Here is an 18,605-nt window from a genome sequence, read left to right as displayed (position 1 = left end):
GCGCATCTTTTGAGACCAAATTTACGATGCCTGGGTATGCAGTTGAAAAATTAGGCAACATTACATTAGTGCATGTAAGACCCAAAATTGCTCGAAAATGTGATTTTGTGTACAAAGTCAATGTAAGTATGTAAACTGAGTTTTCTAAACTTATTCATAAAGATATGATTATTTGTACTTTCATCAGCTGAAATTAATTGGTTTTATCATAATCATGCTTCAAAAAGGTTCTCCTATAAATCTGGCAAAAAACCCCCAAAGAAACACAAAGGTCGAACCTCCCCCCCCCCCCTAAAAAAAAAATACATAAGAAATTCATAAAACAATAAAATATATACTAGTAAGAAATTCATTTCACACCAGGTTTTTTTTTAAATTTGTAATTGTTAGCTATGGTATGAAGATTATTTACGCAAAAATCAGTTTTCTAGGAGCTTTTTTTTAGTGAATTAGAGCAAAGAATATGATTTACATATAAATTAGCATCATTAATTCATGTAGAACAAAATCTAATTAGTTTGGAAAAATTAACCACACAGCCCTGTAGATTACATCCCACACTATTATCATGCCAATATTAACAGCGTTCGCGCGATCAGCAGCCGAGATCTCAAGGGGGGGGGGGGGGGTTGATTCACCACTCCCCAGCTTTTTAACACCCAAAAAAGTCTGGTCTGGTGAGGGTTAACAGGAGCGCTCGAAGCAGTCTTGGAAGCAATCTTCCAAACCAGTAAACCACCTCGCGATGTGGTTTTCAAGAATGCCTTGCCTCGCTAAACTAGTCTAAGCATAGGAGAGGACACAACCGTTATTCGGGAAGCGATCTTCGAACGTTTTGGGTGCCCTACTCCTAGTGCTGTAGCCAAACCGAACCTGACTGAACCGAACCAAACACAAAGGCTTGGTTCGGTGATTCGGCATACAAATTCCAGGCACATTAATTTTACCAAGTAATATCGAACATCATCTAACTTTGAAGGGACTCCACAAATTTAAGTATAAAATAATAATTATTTTTATTGGTTAGTGATTGTGCACAATAAGAATTCCACACAAGAGATTTCTAAAATCCACTATGAAAGCTTTGGCCTCGTCTTTGATTACATTGCTGTCAATTTCAAATTTTTTTGTAAACATGAATAAATTTTTTAATTCTTCATGAAATGAGAGGGCATTTGTAGCTAAACTTGGTGTTAAAGTGCGGTTGAATAAGTATGGCCGTAATCGATCGTAATTGTAATCGGCCATAATCGTTTTGTATTTAATTCAAGAAAATAAACAAGACATAAATTCTTTCTTGTATTTGTCAAAGTAATAGTAAAATATATTTTTCACCTTCTGAAATGCCCACATTAGTATAAAAAAATACATTGGAAATGAAGGAATGAGGGTAGAAATAGAATTCTAAATTATGGAAAAGATAAAAAAGCCAAAGCAAGCAATGCATCAGCCATCAACTGTACCGTACCTTACTCCGATCGTGTTGGGAAAAAGTTGGTCTGGAAAGTTGAAACAGGAGACGAAACAAATTGCTCTCAGCTGCTATTATACTGGTAAAATTCACATTCCGAATATGAAAATAAGAATTGTTATTCCAAAGTCAATATTTTCTAAAAAGTGGTTTAATCTGGTCAATTGCTGAAAATAAAAAGATGAGTTTCGTCTTGGTCCTGAAAGATTGACGCCTAGTGATTTCACAACCCTAGAACACACAGTACAGTCCCATGTACTCATTTTCGTGTTGGAAATGCGCTTGAAGTCACTTAGCGTCAATCTTTCAGGACTAAGAATGGACTGATAAGTTACCTCTTTCGAGTAATGGGCCCATACTTTTGCTCATGAATGAGGAATGAGAGTTTTAAATACGGATAAATACTACGATGATCAAAACAGAATCAGAATCCAGATTAGACTCACCCTGACTACCAGGTTATAGCTGTGGAAATGAGCCCACTTGTAATACTCCTTGATCCACTCAGGGTAGGCAAAGATCTCATGCTCGATCGACTCATTCACACCGTTGACATATTTCTCAAACTCCCAACTATAACAGGAAAACAAAAATATGGAATAGTATCTCCTTTGCATACATGTACATCAAGTTCTAATACATCTGGGGGTGTTTCACAAAGATTTTAAGTATGACTTAGGTCGCACTTAACAAGATATGCAACACGCAATCTTATTGATCAATACGCAGTAATGCGCGTCCTCTTCGCATGATCTGACCAATGCGGTCATGCCTTTTATACCGCACGCAACGAGGCATTTAAGTGCGACTCTAATGGGAGTGTTGCAAGAAACTTGCGATCAATTGCAAGTCTATTTTTGGTCCCTAAATCAATCATATGTCTTGCAGTTAATTGCAAATTAGTGATTGATTGCTAATCTGCTCCTTGAAACAAAGAAATTTAATCTTGTTTGCTATAACTAATGTTGATCTATCAGTTGTAAAATTGCAACAGAATATTTGCGATTGATCGCAAATATTTTCTTGCAACACCCCCTAAGTCATACTTAAATCTTTGTGAAACACCCCCCCCCCCTGGTGTGGGATTACCGGTATTACACCACAACAACAGTGTTGTTACCACTGCAGTGAAAACACTACACATACAGTCATGGATATGAAACTGCAACATACTTGTGAAATATCAAATATTTTTGAGAAATCTAAAAAAGAAAAGAACAAATGACCTCACCTATCCTTGAAGACCTTGGTTCCTGCTGGTGGCTCCTGGATGTAATCACTGAATCAGATCGAGGGAAAGGTTAGATAGAAATAAGGGATAAATTTACATAGCCTTTGAAATTCACAATGGTTTTGACTTACAGACCATGCCGAGATGTCTGTAATCTCCTTTAAAATAATTTGACTAGACATAGACAAAAATAGTGTACATGACTTGAATAAAACTCTTCAATCCAATTCAAATGGATATGAACATGAATGAAATAAATGACAAGTTATATGACTGTGACATGAAAGTACTAATGTCAGAAGAATGTCAAACTAAATAAAAAGAGGATTGAAAAGCTATTCCGTATCACACAATCTCAAAATGCTGCTCAACTGAAAGAATGAACAGAGAGCAAAATCAAACGAGGCAAAATGGAAGCTAAAGTGAAAAAAAAAGTGCAAGGATTAAAAGCTCTGATCAGTAATCAGATATCACCGTAAACCTAAGATTACTACCAGTCATGTGAATTGGGAAATCGCTATTAAAGTAATATTATAAAATAGGTGTATTATTTCAAGCATCGCGATTGGCCAATACGCGTCACATGACATCCAACTTTTTTGGTGCACTGCACGGCAGTGCAAAAGGTGCGCAACGAAAATTGACATTGCACGCTCAAGCAAACCAGTGCGGTAGAAGTCCCGGGAGAAGTCCAACAAAACTGTACTGTAACTTTTCAAGAATTTGTTTCTGTGTTGCTATTTTATAAAACAAATAATGCACTTGCTCTGTCGTGCGTAAAAGTAAATGCAGAGAAAGCTCGGTTTCTTCAGATGGTGCACACTGGGCACTCGCCGCCAGCGGCTCGTGCACAGTGCGGCACCTATCTAAAGAAACCTCGCGTGCTCTGCATTTCCACTAACGCACTCGGCTGCATGCATTATTTGTATACTAGCATTAGCTGCACAGTGTATGTATATCACAATGTTTCCCTTTGTTTGATTCTGCTTTCGTTTCATAACTGTTTATGAGATGAAAGTGTAGAAAAGGAAATATACTTTGTGTGAGATACATGTAAAGAAAACTTAACAACTTTTAAAAAAAAAAATGCTTGCATGGGAAATAAAGAAAATATAACATGTTAAAAAAAAAAAAAAAAAGCTTTGAATTCCTTGCACTTTTTCTTCACTTTAGCTTCGATTTTGCCTTGTTTGATTTTGCTTTCTGTTCATTCTTTAGGAAAGAAAAAAGAACATCAAATAATGATAGGAATCATTTTTTGAAAGAAAATATATGAATGGAAGTGGAGAAGGATTGGCCCCACACTTGTACATATACACTGTTTGCATGCAAAAGACGTCACTTAAAAGTCTGACCTTTCCCTTTAAGAGCTGAGTCACCCACACATCTAAAATGTATGTGGAGGAATTTATAATGTCCTACATGTCCGTACATCGAAGTTCAGCAGAGATTTATTACATGTATGTGGAGGGCCATCTATCACTGTGCCCCCACACTACTGCTCCAGTGCAAGTACTATTAAATGGGCCACGAAAGGAGGTAAATTGACCCTGTGTACACATGTAGAAGGAACCTCATGACTAGCTACCCAACATGCATTCCAGTTCAGTTAACTCTTTGTGTGCTGAATATTTCTTGAGTTGAGAGAAACCACTGATCTTTTGTTCATTTCTATGGATCAAGCTTTCCTGTTGGCATCATTTTTACTAATGGTAATTATTCTCCTAAGGTTATGAACTCTAGCCATGTGTTAGTCCCACGGAGACAAAGGGAAAGGAGAAAATCAAGGGTTTTTTCCCCATTAAAAATATGTATTTGTCTTCTAAATACATGTACGTACCATATGCTATCAATATAGTATTCCATTACTACATTTGTGGTATAAAGTAGATTAATATTGAAATGATTGCCTTCACATTAAAGAACCAATATAAATCAACAGAGAATTTTCATATTGGACAGTTTAGCCAATGAAGAATAGGCATAATATTCTCATCCACTCCTTTCTGCTTCTTCTTCCTCTTCTCCCCATTTTTATTTTTCACAACCTTGAATATCTATTTCAATGATTGCTTTAAAATGACTTATATCATGGTTACACATGATTATTTTCATTGTAATTATTATCTTTAAATATCATCATCGTCGTTATCATCATCCTCATTATTCTTATTACTAATATTTCTGTCATTATTATTATCATCATCATCATCCTTATTGTTCTTATTACTAATATTTATGTCATCATCATCATCATCCTTATTGTTCTTATTGCTAATATTTCCGTCATTATTATTATTATCATCATCATCATCATCATCATCAACCTTATTATTCTTACTAATATTTCTGTCATTATCATTATTATTATTATCAATATCATCATTAAAATGTACTTGGCAAAAGAAGATAATGCAAAGAAAACATACTACACCAGGAAAGATCCAAAAGTACTAGATCATACCTGTCTCCTTGGATCGCCTTCTGCAGGTCCAGAACAGCACCGGGTTTAGGTGTCCATGTCTTGATCTCTGGTGAATACTTGTTAATCAGACCATTGAGTGTCGCTGCATCGTTCTTCGTATTGGTCTCTCGGATGTAGCTGAAAATAGTGTAATAACAATAATAACAAAAATAAAAAAGATGAACAAGATGATGATGATAATAATGATGATGAGAGGCATTCATACGGTGCAATCAATGTCAAAATAATCTATTCTAGAGGCGCACTGTCTTGTATCATTAACAGAAAAGTTTATGCAACTGTAAAGCTAATCATTTCACACGACAGCCATCTCAAAAAGTGTCAAAATGCAATGAATTTGAGTATATTCAATTGTGGCTGCAACTTCATGCGCCCAGTGGACTTTTCACATCACATTGCAAGAAATATTGAAACCTATATTTTAACTTGCCTCTGCAGAAGTGAGCAAGTGACCGAGTGGTTGTTTCATAAAGCTGTTCGTAAGTTACATGTACAAGCGACCTTACGAATGACTGGTAATCTTTTTTTATGCACACCAAATTTTCATCGATGTTGATTGAGCGCCTAAGAAAGGATCACCAGCCGTTTGTAAAGTTGCTCATAACTTTTTATGAACAGCTCCATGAAACACCCATTACAGGTAGCACAAGGTAGTTATTAAAGAAGCAAATTTCCCTTTGTAAATGGCTGGTAATTCTGTAGCTAGGCAGGAATCTTTTGTTGACAAAGTAAAATCTGTGAGAAAAAAAATGAGGCATATACACATGGCCTGCTGGGAAAACAGTTTATTATAGCTGAAGTGTGGCTAGCCTGGGTGAATAAGAATTATTATTATTATTATCATTTATAAACCAAACATATTTTATCCTTACACCATTGAACATGGTTTCAGAAGGAAAGGATCTGATGTTTCTCCATCTCTGCTTGATACTTACTATAGCTAATCCTATTCATGGCAGGTACAAGCTTCTAAATGGGTAGAAGTTATGACAGAAAGATGTCTGTAGGAACGGAAAGCTCTCCAATATCACTTGCAACAATGTGTCCATGCCTCGAAGTGGATGAATATATCACCAGAATGTTCCACAAACTTCCCTATTAGAAGCTCTTTTTTTTTCAATTCATGCATTGCACAATACAAGCCTCTTACGGTATAAAACAAGATGCTTGTTCAGTCTTAATTTATTACATGAATCCATTATTTCATTTTCTTCAAACAAATGTGAATGATATATCTCCCTTATAATGAAATAAGTTGCTGCAATAAATATCTAATGCACTATCAATTGTTAATCAATTTTTTTAGTTCTTGGAGGAGAAAATTTAAATAAACTCAATATCATAAAATACAAAAGAACAAGTGGAGATTTGACATCGTCAGTTTGCTCATTGAATATTCATGAAGACATGCACAGAACTGTTTCACCGAAACAATGCAAATATTTAAAATGTCATAACTTTGTTATTCCTTGTCCTATTTCGATCAAATTTTCAGTGTTTTGTTTGTCTGATTTTTCTTTATCTGTTTCAAATCTTATTATTTTCAGCCTGAAGTGCTGGGAAGAATAAGTATTAATCAGTAGAACTATATTGAGATCCAAGAAATACTGTTATGTTTAAATAAGGTTTGAAAGAGAAGCACAGTGATTATTTCAATTCCTTGGAAGGACAAGAAAATTATCAGAACAAAATCATACACAGACAAGGAAATAAGAAAAATTTAAATAACCAATGCAACATCAACAAAACAAACATAAAATATAATGCAATTAGAGTTGGCACTTAATCATTAAACAATAACATGGTTGAAAGGAAATGATAGTGGGGCTTAAACTAAAAGACGCAAGGAAGCTTGTTCAAACACAAAACAAATTGGGTCATCAAAACAACATTAGTATGTGGTAAGGATGCGGCAAGTACATGAACCTAGGAATGAATATGCAAGTAGGAATAAAACTCAAAGAATTAGTTTCAACGTAAGTAAAAATAAACTAACATTATAAAAACAACAACAGAAAAAAAGTCATATCTTAGAACCATCCTGAAAAAAAAAAGAAATTTAAATTAATAAACCAACGAATTCTTGAATAACGGTACTCACAATCTTCTCTAACACGGATCCACCTACATAAGATATCAAAAAGTCTATATCTGTGAGAAAAGGGTGCTTCAAATGCTTGCCTGCCCTGACGCTATATGTATATGTAAAACTGAAAGTCGCTGAGTTCTACTATAAAAAAGTTTACATATCAAGCAACCAACAGCCACTTTAAAGGCTTTATTGGCATATCAGTGATGACACTTTTGAAATTGAAAAACAGTTTGAAAATGATGCATCGAAGGGTTGTCTCTTGTCACTTCCTTTAACATGCACATGTGAAACCTGTGAAAAGAAATATTTTCAAAATACATGGACAGTCTTGATTTTATTCTATTTTTTTTCTTTTCTTCTTGGCAATCATCTTCACTTAGACATTCACAAGCATGATAAAGATAAATTTCACATGACTTGAGGATTACTAGTAACGTGAGAACCAAAAAAGAGAGGGAGGGACTAGTAGACATTTAAAAATATATAAAAGTATAATAAAAAAAGGGGAAAAACTACTAATGCACCACAGCTGCTGAAACATGAAAAAAACATTATCACTCTGAAAACTATTACAATTTTAAGTCCGAAGCTGCGTGGATGAACTCAAGACATCACAAAGCAGTCCCAAATCACCAAACCGCCCCCCCACCCTCCGAAAAGAGGAGAAATGAAAGCCTTTACTATACATATTTTCCTAGATATGAAGCGACAAAGCTTCAGTGTTCATTAATGGTGAGACACATCACACCAGTTATGCTACTATTGTGTACTGTAAGTTTAAAGTCCAAAGACGTGTTCCAAAATTGTGCTGTCAAAATCATTACACCGTAATCACTTTAATATTATGTCATAAATTAAGCAATTTGATATGATCATAACTTTATTGGTTTTACGCCTTTTCAAAAGAATTTGATCGATCCGCAGATGTTTGTTGACATACAACAACATAAAAAGTCACTTGCGTCTGCGACATATTTTTGACACGTCAGATCCCATTGACTTTAACAAAAAAATGCTGCTAGACAGAATGAGACATTAAGATTACAATTTGTGAATTATTCTTACCCATCGGACGGATGTGCCTCCACAAAGTAGCCAGCAAAGGGACAGTAGACGGTTGGATTGACATCCCGTACTACCTGAGTCTTGTAGTAGAGAAGTTTGTTACGCTCTCTCTTTATGAACTGCTCCTTCCATTCCTCTGTGATCACAATGGGCAAATATTGAAAGATAAACGTCGGTGTCAAACTGTCAAATATGCAAACATGAGCTACCAATCAAGTAGGTAAAGTAAAGATAAGAATAATTTATATCAATAAAAGGCAGATACAGAGCTATGAACTACAATATTCAGATTTTAGGAAGAATTTACTGAGGAAGAAGGACATCTTCCTTGATTACACACAATCCAATGAAAGAAATTCATGTATGAATAAGGGAGATGTTGAAAATCTGCAGTTTTTCACACAAAAAAAAAATCAGTCAATTTTCAGGAAGTAGCACTAACATTCAGGGAAACTTGCTAGCCTTGCAGATAGAGGGAATTTTACAGATAATAAGTTGATTTTGAATTCAAATTCAACTTCCGAACTCAAATTCTTGCTGGTATCAGCAGATAAGTCAAAGATGGAGAAGAGGATAGGGTCTGTTGGATAGGTACGCAAAATCACCATTGCCCAATGTTAAGAACACAGTGTGTTCAGTAACTCTTTGTGAAACTGCATTTTCCTCGCTTGTAACACAATATCATAGTTGCAAACCAAAAGTACTAAGAATATTTCAAAAGTAAAGATAGAATAAGAGAAGCAAAGGCCTTCCACCCTGCACCCGTCTGTGCGCACAGCAAAATAAGAGGCATGGAATATCCTCTGGGATGCCGCTATGCGGCGCGACGTGCCCACATCTCAAAGGTAGCGCCGAAGGCCCCTTTAGAGCGCGCAAGATGTGATTGGAATCCCGCGTTGAGCATGTTTTCAAGACAAGCGCGTTATCAGTGCGGTGACATTTCCTCCGCTACAAATTCCACACATTAATTAAATGATCAACTTCACCCCGAGATTTAACGATATACCCTGTCCTAAGCCTAAACCTAACACAAAAACCTATTGCAACCCTAACCCTATATCTTTGGCGAAATGAAGCCGGAAGCAATTGTCGCCGGAGCAAATGTTGTGTCACCTCTACGACATACCTGTGTACTTTCCACCGAAGAAGTTCATAGGAAAGCCTGATGCACCGCCGGCAAAGTCACTCAGCATGATGTCAACGTTTACAGGTAAACGACCCCCGTTAGGATTGGTGCAGTCGACTGTATTCAGAATAAGATGACCTGCAGCATTGATAATAAAGGTTTATAATAAGATATAAATATACATGCCAGTTGCAGTAAACGATTTTAAAGGGAGCTTGAACATACATGTAATCAAATGAAATGACATCTATATGCTTTTCACACTGCATTTCCTTAACCCATACTAACCTTAACCCCATACTATCTTTTTTTGGATTCACACTGTCTTTCTTAACCCGATACTATTTGCTTAGCTGGGGTTAACGCCTTAAACACCGGACTATCACACAGCTCATGAATATTGATGATTTTACCATACAGAGCGCGATTAACACGTAATTTCGACTTCTGTGATTGGCTAATGCTTATCCCCACTTTTCCTTTATAGCCCAGTTTCGTTTCACACTGCATCTCTTAGCACCGCAATTGTGGTGCTACCTTGCTAGCACCACAATAAGCCGGCTAACCCTGCTTTTTTGCAGGGCCAGATAGTATCGTATATTTACCATGCTAGCCCACTTTGCTAAAATGTAGTGTGAAAACGATGTGGGCTATGCTTAACCCCGGGAAATTGGTGGGGCTAAGACCCTGGGGTTAAGGAAAAAGTGCAGTGTCAAAAGCATATAAATTGTTCGCATGTATAAAGTAAAAAAAAAAATTGCCAAATGATTCCGGTAGAGAAGGTGTAATTGCTGAGAAATTGGAAAAACAAACATGGTATTCCAACCAGACGTAGGGTCTTTTTCCAAGCAATAATATTACACTGCCCCACATGGGCCTATCTGTGTTGGTGTTATTTGGGTTGGTCATTTTTCAGCTGATACTTCATTATTTCACAGTTGGATTGAAGTATATTAACCTTAGTATATTAACTGGGCTATTTCAGATCAGAATATACTGGGGGGGGGGGCAATTTGACCCCCCTTCAGATCTCGGCCGCTGATTGCGCAATGACCGCAAAAATTTGCACGCGCGTATAGCCAGATGTACAATACAAGACTATTTAGTAAAACTTTCAAAAATTTAATTGTTTATATATTTTATTAATTAATTATGCAAATAAACATATGAAATTGGCCCTTTATTTGTTTTTTTTGTATGTTTTTGCCTTTAACTCACTTTAAAAAGCTAGTATAATGAAATTTTTTTGTGTGAGTATCAATTTCTACATTTCTATCAAATACATGTATCTATAAAAAATTTCCAAAATATAATTGATTTCTTATGTATTTCTTTGCTTTTTTGAACCTGTGTTTTTAATTGTTTTTTTCCAATGAACTTTGTCAGGGACCCTTTTGCAATTATAAATAGCAAAAAATAAATCTGTTTATACCAACAAAAGTAAAAATAATCATACATTTATGATTTTTGGTTGAAAAACACAATTTGCATTGACTTATAATATAACAATAATATAATAATAACGGCATATTTACCCAGGGTAGCCACTTCAGTTCCGAAAACTTTTCTCCCAGCAATTTTGGGTCTGACATGCACTTACAAAATATTGCGTAATTTCGGAAACCTGTACACGGGCATTGTAAATTTGGTCTCAAAAGATGTGCAAGACTTGAAAGTGAAAAGTCAGCGAGCGGCACGCTTAACAAATTTGGCACAACGGTGTAGTGATGAAATTTGTAGAGGGGGGGGGGGGGTGAAATTGACCCCCCCCAGTTAAGGGTTAAGTAGATCTACATGTAGATCTACCATGATTTGGTGACAATGAAACCAACTCAAAAAAGACGTTACTACATGCAGACCAAAAAGACTTGATTGTATCTTTTTTTTTTTAAATAGGGCACTTAACAAGGCTCACTTCATTAAAGGGTTCTCAAAAAATACAAGTACACTTCATTTAATACCACACCACAGACACACTGCCATCGTGAACACTTGTGTATTAAAAGATGAATCATATTTCATTGTGTGCTATGACACCTGAGACCCCGAAACCTTGCCCCCCATGAATGCAAACTATTATCACAACATTGGACAATAGTCCTAATATGTGAATATGTGTCAGAGTAGTGTTTGAATATATTTGTATCAACACAGTGGTTTAATGATTGGTTTACCTTCTCACACTTCTATGAATGATATACAGTGCGTCCCACAAAAAAAAGAGAAACAAGTCTTTTAATAACCCTATTCTCCCGGGGGGGGGGGGGCCATAATGCCCCCCCACGACGATTTTCGCAATATATCTGCTGTGCAAAATTGTTTGACCTCGCTGCTCACTGACTTTTTACTTTCAAGTCTCGCGCAAATTTTGAGACCAAATTTGTGACGCCCGGGTACGCGGTTACGACAATACGCAACATTATGTAAGTGCATGTCAGACCCCAAATTGCTCATAAACGTGATTTGTACAAATCCAATGCAGATTGTATATTGGCCAAAATTCATAAATGTATCATTATTTCTACTTTTAATGATTGAACTTACATGTAATTAATTTTGCCTTGTTTATGATCAGAATTAAGTCTGGAACGATTTCCATTGAAAAAACAATAAAAAAATAAAAAGTAAAAAAAACCAGAGAAATACATAAGAAATTAAAAAAACAATAAAATACATAAGAAATCGGTCTTGGTACCAGAATTGTTTTCATTCACAATTGTTAGGAATGCTATAAAGAATATTTTCACAAAAATATAGCATTCTAGGAGCTTTATTTAGTGAATCAGAGCAAAAAGTATGATTTCATTAATAAATTAGCATAATTAATTCATATAAAATCAAAAATATATGAATTCAGTGAAATTTACCAATGCAACTGCGTAGATTATGTCATTCTCTACCATCATGCAAATTTTTGTTGTGATCGCGCAATCCGCGGCTGAGATCTTAAGGGGGGGCCATAATGGCCCCCCCTTATGCCTTTCGATGTCATTGCCTTGGGAATGACAAGAATCAAAATACCCCGGGAGATTTAGGGTTAAGCACTAGATATCACAATCTTTGAATATATTCAGATTACAAATTCAACATCAATGAGAATGAAACCTCTTCTCTGACTTGAGACCAAATACTCATAATGAATTGTAGCCGGGGTAATAGTATGCAGCGCTTAGAAACATTTGTACTAAGCGCTACATAAATGTTGCATATTATCATCATTGTTCATGCATTGCGGAGTAAAATCTATAAATACTGAGGCATGTCAGAAACTCACATGTGAATCTGCATCGCCTCTCATTTTCATACAGATTTAATAGTGAAAGAAACTTAGCAAAGAATACAACTATCCCTTTGTTACCCAAGGTCATCGCATCCTTAACAAAATCTCAACGCACTTTTCCGCGCAACTTTTGACTTTCTATACATACCATATTTGGTATTAAAATGCAGAAGAAAGCTATATTTTATGATAATATAAATGAAAGTCTTTGCTATGTTGAAAAATATAACTGGGAATCCCATATTTCTTTTTTTATGGGACACACTGTATTGAAATGTACATGCCTGCTGAAGCATGATAAATCATCAATGAGTTTAGTATCAAGGGTGATGTAACCACTGAATAAACATTAGGTGTGTCCAGAGTGTATTCACTGACACAATAGATGATACGTACTGGTACAATTGATGATGGCAAATAACTGTGTGCCAGTATCACATACAAACTCAATACATAATTCAGCTTGCCAACCAATATTGGGGTTTCATCCAAAATCTGCACATGCCAAGAATTCATTTATTGTCAATAGGTATACATGTACACTCATTCTTGTCAAGTGTTTTGTTTGTTGAGTAAATATTGAATTGAGTGGATATTTGTTTTGATTACATATACCATTCATGTGGACTTGAAACAAGTATGAAGAGCATTGTTCTCTCAAAGAAGACTGGAATGGGAATAACTTCAAGCGCGGGTTTGCTTAAACCAAAAGTTATTACTAGGAGAGGTGTGTTTTAACAATAAAGGAGAACAATTTTAAGAGGAAAGTGGGGAGACGAGAAAAAGTGCAGAGATAAACTGGGAGGAGAGGAGAGATGAAAAATCAGAAAGGTCTATTTCAATATTTAGAATATGCAAGATGAGGAGGGGGGGGGGGAGAAAAAAGAAACATGAGAGAGAGGCTTGAAAATTAACGGGATGATTTTTTTAAACTGAAAGTGGGAAAACATGAATATGCAGAAGAAAGACAAAGGAGTACAAATCAGAATAGAGATCAACACAAAGGACAAAAGAAGAAGACAAATAAAGAAGAATAATATAGAAGTGGAAAATATAAAGAAGAAAAACATGAATTAGGGGGGAGAAGAATAATGAAAAAAAAAAGAACACAAAATAGTAGAGGAAAGAACAAAAACAAGAAAGAAAGATAAAAGGAAAAAAAGAAAGAAGGAAGAAAGAAAGAATAAAGAAAGAAGAAGGAAGAATAAAGAAAGAAGAAGGAGAAGAAGACGACAACGACAAAGAAGAAAGATAATGAAGGCAGAATGGAAATGATTTACCTTTGTAGTCAATAAGAATGCATGTATCCATATCGGGATGAACGCCATCCATCATGATCATAAAACGAGTATCCTTGTTGATCTAAATATAAGGAGTATAAAAGTTCATAATCAATACCAGTATTAAGGCAATTTGGAGAAAAAAATACAAAGTGTTATACACATATTGATAACCAACAAATGTGCACAGTTTGAACTTCAATTTCCTATTTATTAAAAAAAAAAAAAAATTCCTTCTTACATGTACATGTACATGTACATGTAAGATGTCTGTATCAATATTCACACGTACATGTAACTTGTCCAAATTGAAACTACATGTATAATGTACATGTACATGTACTGCCATGCCCGTTTTGAGATCTGAGTGGAGGGGTCTCAAAGCCAATACTATTCTTGTTGAGAAAACAGTATTTTTTTTATTTTTATTTTTTTAAATTTTTTTCTGAAGTAGACATGCCAGGTGTCAATTCAACTCACCTAGGTACATGTAGGAGAGCAGCACAACCTGGATTAATTTCTTGCTGAAGGAAATTACACCATAGCTGGGATTTGAACCCACGACCGCCTTTCAAAGGCGCAAGTCAGAACCAGCAGACCACAATGCACACTTGACCCCGAGACCAAATTAAACAAATCAATCATATCTACAGGTGGACTACAAATTATCTGCTCTTGATGATTACAGTAAACACACAAGAATCCTGTAAAATCATATTTGCACTTTTGAAACGTTGTTGACACTGGACAAACAGAGGGATCCATTTTTTGTTTACTGACATAACTTGCTTTAACTACATTACACACATTGACATTAGGATAGCTAAACGCACAACTATAGTACCTAATAATAGAGAGGACTAAATATAATTTTATTTTTCTTCAAAACTATGAACTAATCTTGTAGAGGACTAAATATTGACTTGTCCGAAACTATTTTATCATTTTTACTGGATTATATTTCATCAAGGTTATAGGGTGAGGTTAGGTACCACCGTAATAACAATTTATTACCTTTCATAGTCATTTCATTTTGAGTACTTTAGGAACGCAAGTGAAGAGTTTATGCACAGCAAACTTTCAATTTTGGAAAAATAAAGGTTTTACATTTTTCTATACATACTATAGAGCTGATTCAAAGCTCACTGCAGAGCTGCCAAGTTGTATTTTGCATTTTCAGTATTCTTATCCCCCAAAATCAGTATTTTGACAAAAAATCAGTATTTTTACCGTGTGAGATAAATATTTTGTATCTTTCCCCCAAAAAGTGTATTTCCTAATAAAATGCTTGGCGCACTCGCCCATCACGGTGCTCAAGCTGCATGCAAGCTGAAATGTGCACTGCTCTTGCAGATAAAAAAAACAAAACATTGAAACTTGTGTATATCTCACCCTGGTTTTTACAAAATGATTGAAAAAAAAAAACAAGTTACCTGAAATTACATTTGATCTAATAACCATATTTGTGTACGTTTTATGAAATAGAGACATATAGAGATGATTTTTCTCAATAAATTTCGATTTTGAAAATATACAAAAAACATATTTTTTAGAGAAAAAACGTACTGCCGTATTTTGGTTGCAAAAACGTACTAAATACGGAAAAATCGTACCACTTGGAAGCTCTGCATATGATATATAGCAAAGCTGCTTGCATACATGTACATGTATAACATAAAAAAAATCGAATAATCAAAATTCTAATAACTTTTTTTATTCTTTGATGAATTTTTCTCAACCTTCAGCAATATTTTTTCTGCCATTTTTTCAACAAACTTTTTGCCAGGGCGAACTTCCCCTTTAAAGGGGGAGCGAACTGGCCTGACATTGTGCGTGTTCTCTCATTGATATTAAGTGATTTGAGATATAACTATTTGGAGAACAAATTAGTCTGTAGTTCCTTTTGTAAAGAGAGACTGAAATGTTTTTTTTTTCTTATTAAGGTACTTACTTGGTTTGCTACTTGTTATAATCACTGCATTAAAATGTATTGATATGATAATTCGCATGGTTATTCAAGTGGGCCTAAATTACAAGACTAAACTGCTCAGAATGTTGCATTATGGGTAAGCAACCTGGCCAGATTGGAGTAGTTTAGGACTTGAGGTGGTGCTATCAATAGACTGCTGGAAAGTTTCTACTTTAAAGGGATGGTCCGGGCTGAAAATATTTATATCTTAATACATAGAGTAGAATTCACTGAGCAAAATGCCAAAAATTTCATCAAAATCGGATAACAAATAATAAAGTTATTGAAGTTTAAAGTTCAGCAATATTTTGTGAAAACAGTCGTCATGAATATTCATTAGGTGGGCTGATGATGTCACATCTCCACTTTCCGTTTTCTTATCTTATTACATAAAATCATATTTTTTTCATTATTTCATACTTGTGTGAATAATATGTCTCCTTATAATGAAATAAGTTGCAGCAATAAATATCTCATGCACTAAATCAGTTGTCAATCCAATTTTTCTAGTTCTTGGAGGAAAATTTTTGAATAAACCTAATTTCATAAAATAAAATACAAAAGAACAAGTGGGGATGTGACATCATCAGCCCACCCAATGAATATTCATGACGACTGTTTTCACAAAATATTGCTTAACTTTAAAATTCAATAACTTTGTTATTTGTTATCTGATTTTGATGAAATTTTCGGCATTTTGCTCAGTGAATTCTACTCTATTTATTAAGCTCTAAATACTTCCAGCCCGGACCATCCCTTTAAGTAAGCCTAAAAATAAAAAAAATCCACACACTAATCAAATTACTAACTACATGTACAATCCTGGATTAACTCTTTACCCTACCCTAAACCAAACCCTACACCCTAAACCTATTAAACATAAATCGCAAAAGCCCTATCACAACCCTAAACCTAACCCTACAACTCAGAAAAAAATAAACCCTGAAGCAATCGTCACAGGAGCAAATATAGCGTCACCATCTATTAACATACATGTAGATATTGAGGGTCATTTGAAAGAAAAGATTACAGAGCATATTTCCCACAGTCGAACCTGAAGCAGGTTTTATTTTTCTTTACCTCATGCCACTTGCCGAACTTGAGTACGTTGATATTGTTGAGCTTGACTCCACTCTGTTTTAGTTTACAGAAAACAGGCATGGATGTGTCCCCAACATAGATAGGAATGTCGGGATTCCTTGCTGATAGCAGCTCCAGAGTCGGGTAACTGCAATGAGAATGACATTGTTTGAAATGTTTATAACAGAAGAACTCAAGAACCTTAGGGGGAATTTTGAGATATGGTCAAAATCTGTAGATATAACATCTACAGATTTTGACCACAACAAAGTCCTCGTTCAACCTGCTTTAATGATAATAATAATAACAACAATAATAACAATAATAACAATACTACTACTACTACTACTACTACTACTACTACTACTAATAATGATAATAATAATCACTGGCGGATTCGGGGGGGAGGGGGGGGCGGGGGGCACAGGCACAGCCGGCCTGGGCCCCCCCCTTTGAGAGGCACATTATTAAAATTTGTACTGTAAAATGCTGTTAAAACAGAAGTGTGCACCCTCCCTCCTTTAAAGTGAAGACCTTGTTTTTTTATTGTTTTTTTTGCTTGTCAAATTTTTCCTCGGGGAAAATTTGTGCCCCCCCTTTTTTGGAAAATCCTGGATCAGCCCCTGATATTAATAATAATAATGATAATAACAATAAGAGTTCTTGTACAGTGCATAACATATCATGATAATTATAATGTCCCTTTGCGCTTCAAAAGGACTTGGATTTAGCTTGGCACTTGTAATATTTAAAGTATTTGAATTTCAAGGAAAACAAAGCAACTTCTAATGCACCAAATAAGATCTGAATGTCATTATTAAATTTATCATGGACATGTCAAAATAATCATGATAGATTTCTTTGATAGTCCTAAATCATAACTTCTCAAATGAACTAATTTTTTTTTTTTTTAAGTTTAGCCTACTTCTTCTCAACCGTCACCATGTAGTCTATGAAAGGGAGTAAAGGGAGTGGCACCTGGACGAACAAATTCAGCCAAAAAAGACGGCCAGCCCTTTTAATAAACTTGAAAGTAATTAGTCGGCGAGTGGCACAGTAAAAACTTACATGCAGCAGATTTATTGCAAAAAGATTTCTCTTCCCATTTCCAATAATAGGGTCAACACAAATCACAATCATGTCAAAAGTTCAAAATGAATTAAGTCAAAGTCCAGATCATTTTATCACACAAATATACTTCATATAAATTGACTGACACACAATCCGAACAGTGTGACCATTAAATACCACAATAAGATTTTTTCCCCCAAAAGGGAACTCTTATTTAATACATGTATTTGATTTATTCTTTCCATCTTAAATGATAGGGTCAGCAAAAATTACAAAATATATAATGGACTTTGGCCAAGGTAGAACTGAAAGCTGATCTTTGAGAATAAACATCAAACTTGAATTCTCAAAATATCTTTCGACCAAAAATTTAATAAGTAAACATAGATTTATTACTAAAGGGTCATTTATAATTCTGGTAGGTTTCTCTGTGAGCTGCATATCCTGAATATAGA

At 35.1% G+C, this 18,605-nt stretch overlaps 1 protein-coding gene across 1 annotated transcript in view; it reads right to left on the bottom strand.

The window, feature by feature from the left end:
• LOC129274958 (cytidine monophosphate-N-acetylneuraminic acid hydroxylase-like) overlaps positions 1–18,605 on the bottom strand; it is a 43,863-nt gene that overhangs the window by 8,255 nt on the left and 17,003 nt on the right. The window contains exons 7-13 of the mRNA XM_064108177.1: positions 17,080–17,227; positions 14,031–14,112; positions 9,471–9,608; positions 8,345–8,480; positions 5,167–5,304; positions 2,703–2,750; positions 1,918–2,044 (exon numbers count right to left, since the gene is read on the bottom strand). Of these exons, the coding sequence (XP_063964247.1) occupies positions 1,918–2,044; positions 2,703–2,750; positions 5,167–5,304; positions 8,345–8,480; positions 9,471–9,608; positions 14,031–14,112; positions 17,080–17,227 (817 nt within the window). The remainder of the gene's footprint in view (positions 1–1,917; positions 2,045–2,702; positions 2,751–5,166; positions 5,305–8,344; positions 8,481–9,470; positions 9,609–14,030; positions 14,113–17,079; positions 17,228–18,605) is intronic.

The sequence above is a fragment of the Lytechinus pictus genome, chromosome 13, assembly GCF_037042905.1.
Source record: "Lytechinus pictus isolate F3 Inbred chromosome 13, Lp3.0, whole genome shotgun sequence".
Lineage (NCBI taxonomy): Eukaryota > Metazoa > Echinodermata > Echinoidea > Temnopleuroida > Toxopneustidae > Lytechinus > Lytechinus pictus.
The sequence above is the reverse complement of the archived record's forward strand: the minus strand, read 5'-3'. Positions and strand labels throughout refer to the sequence as shown.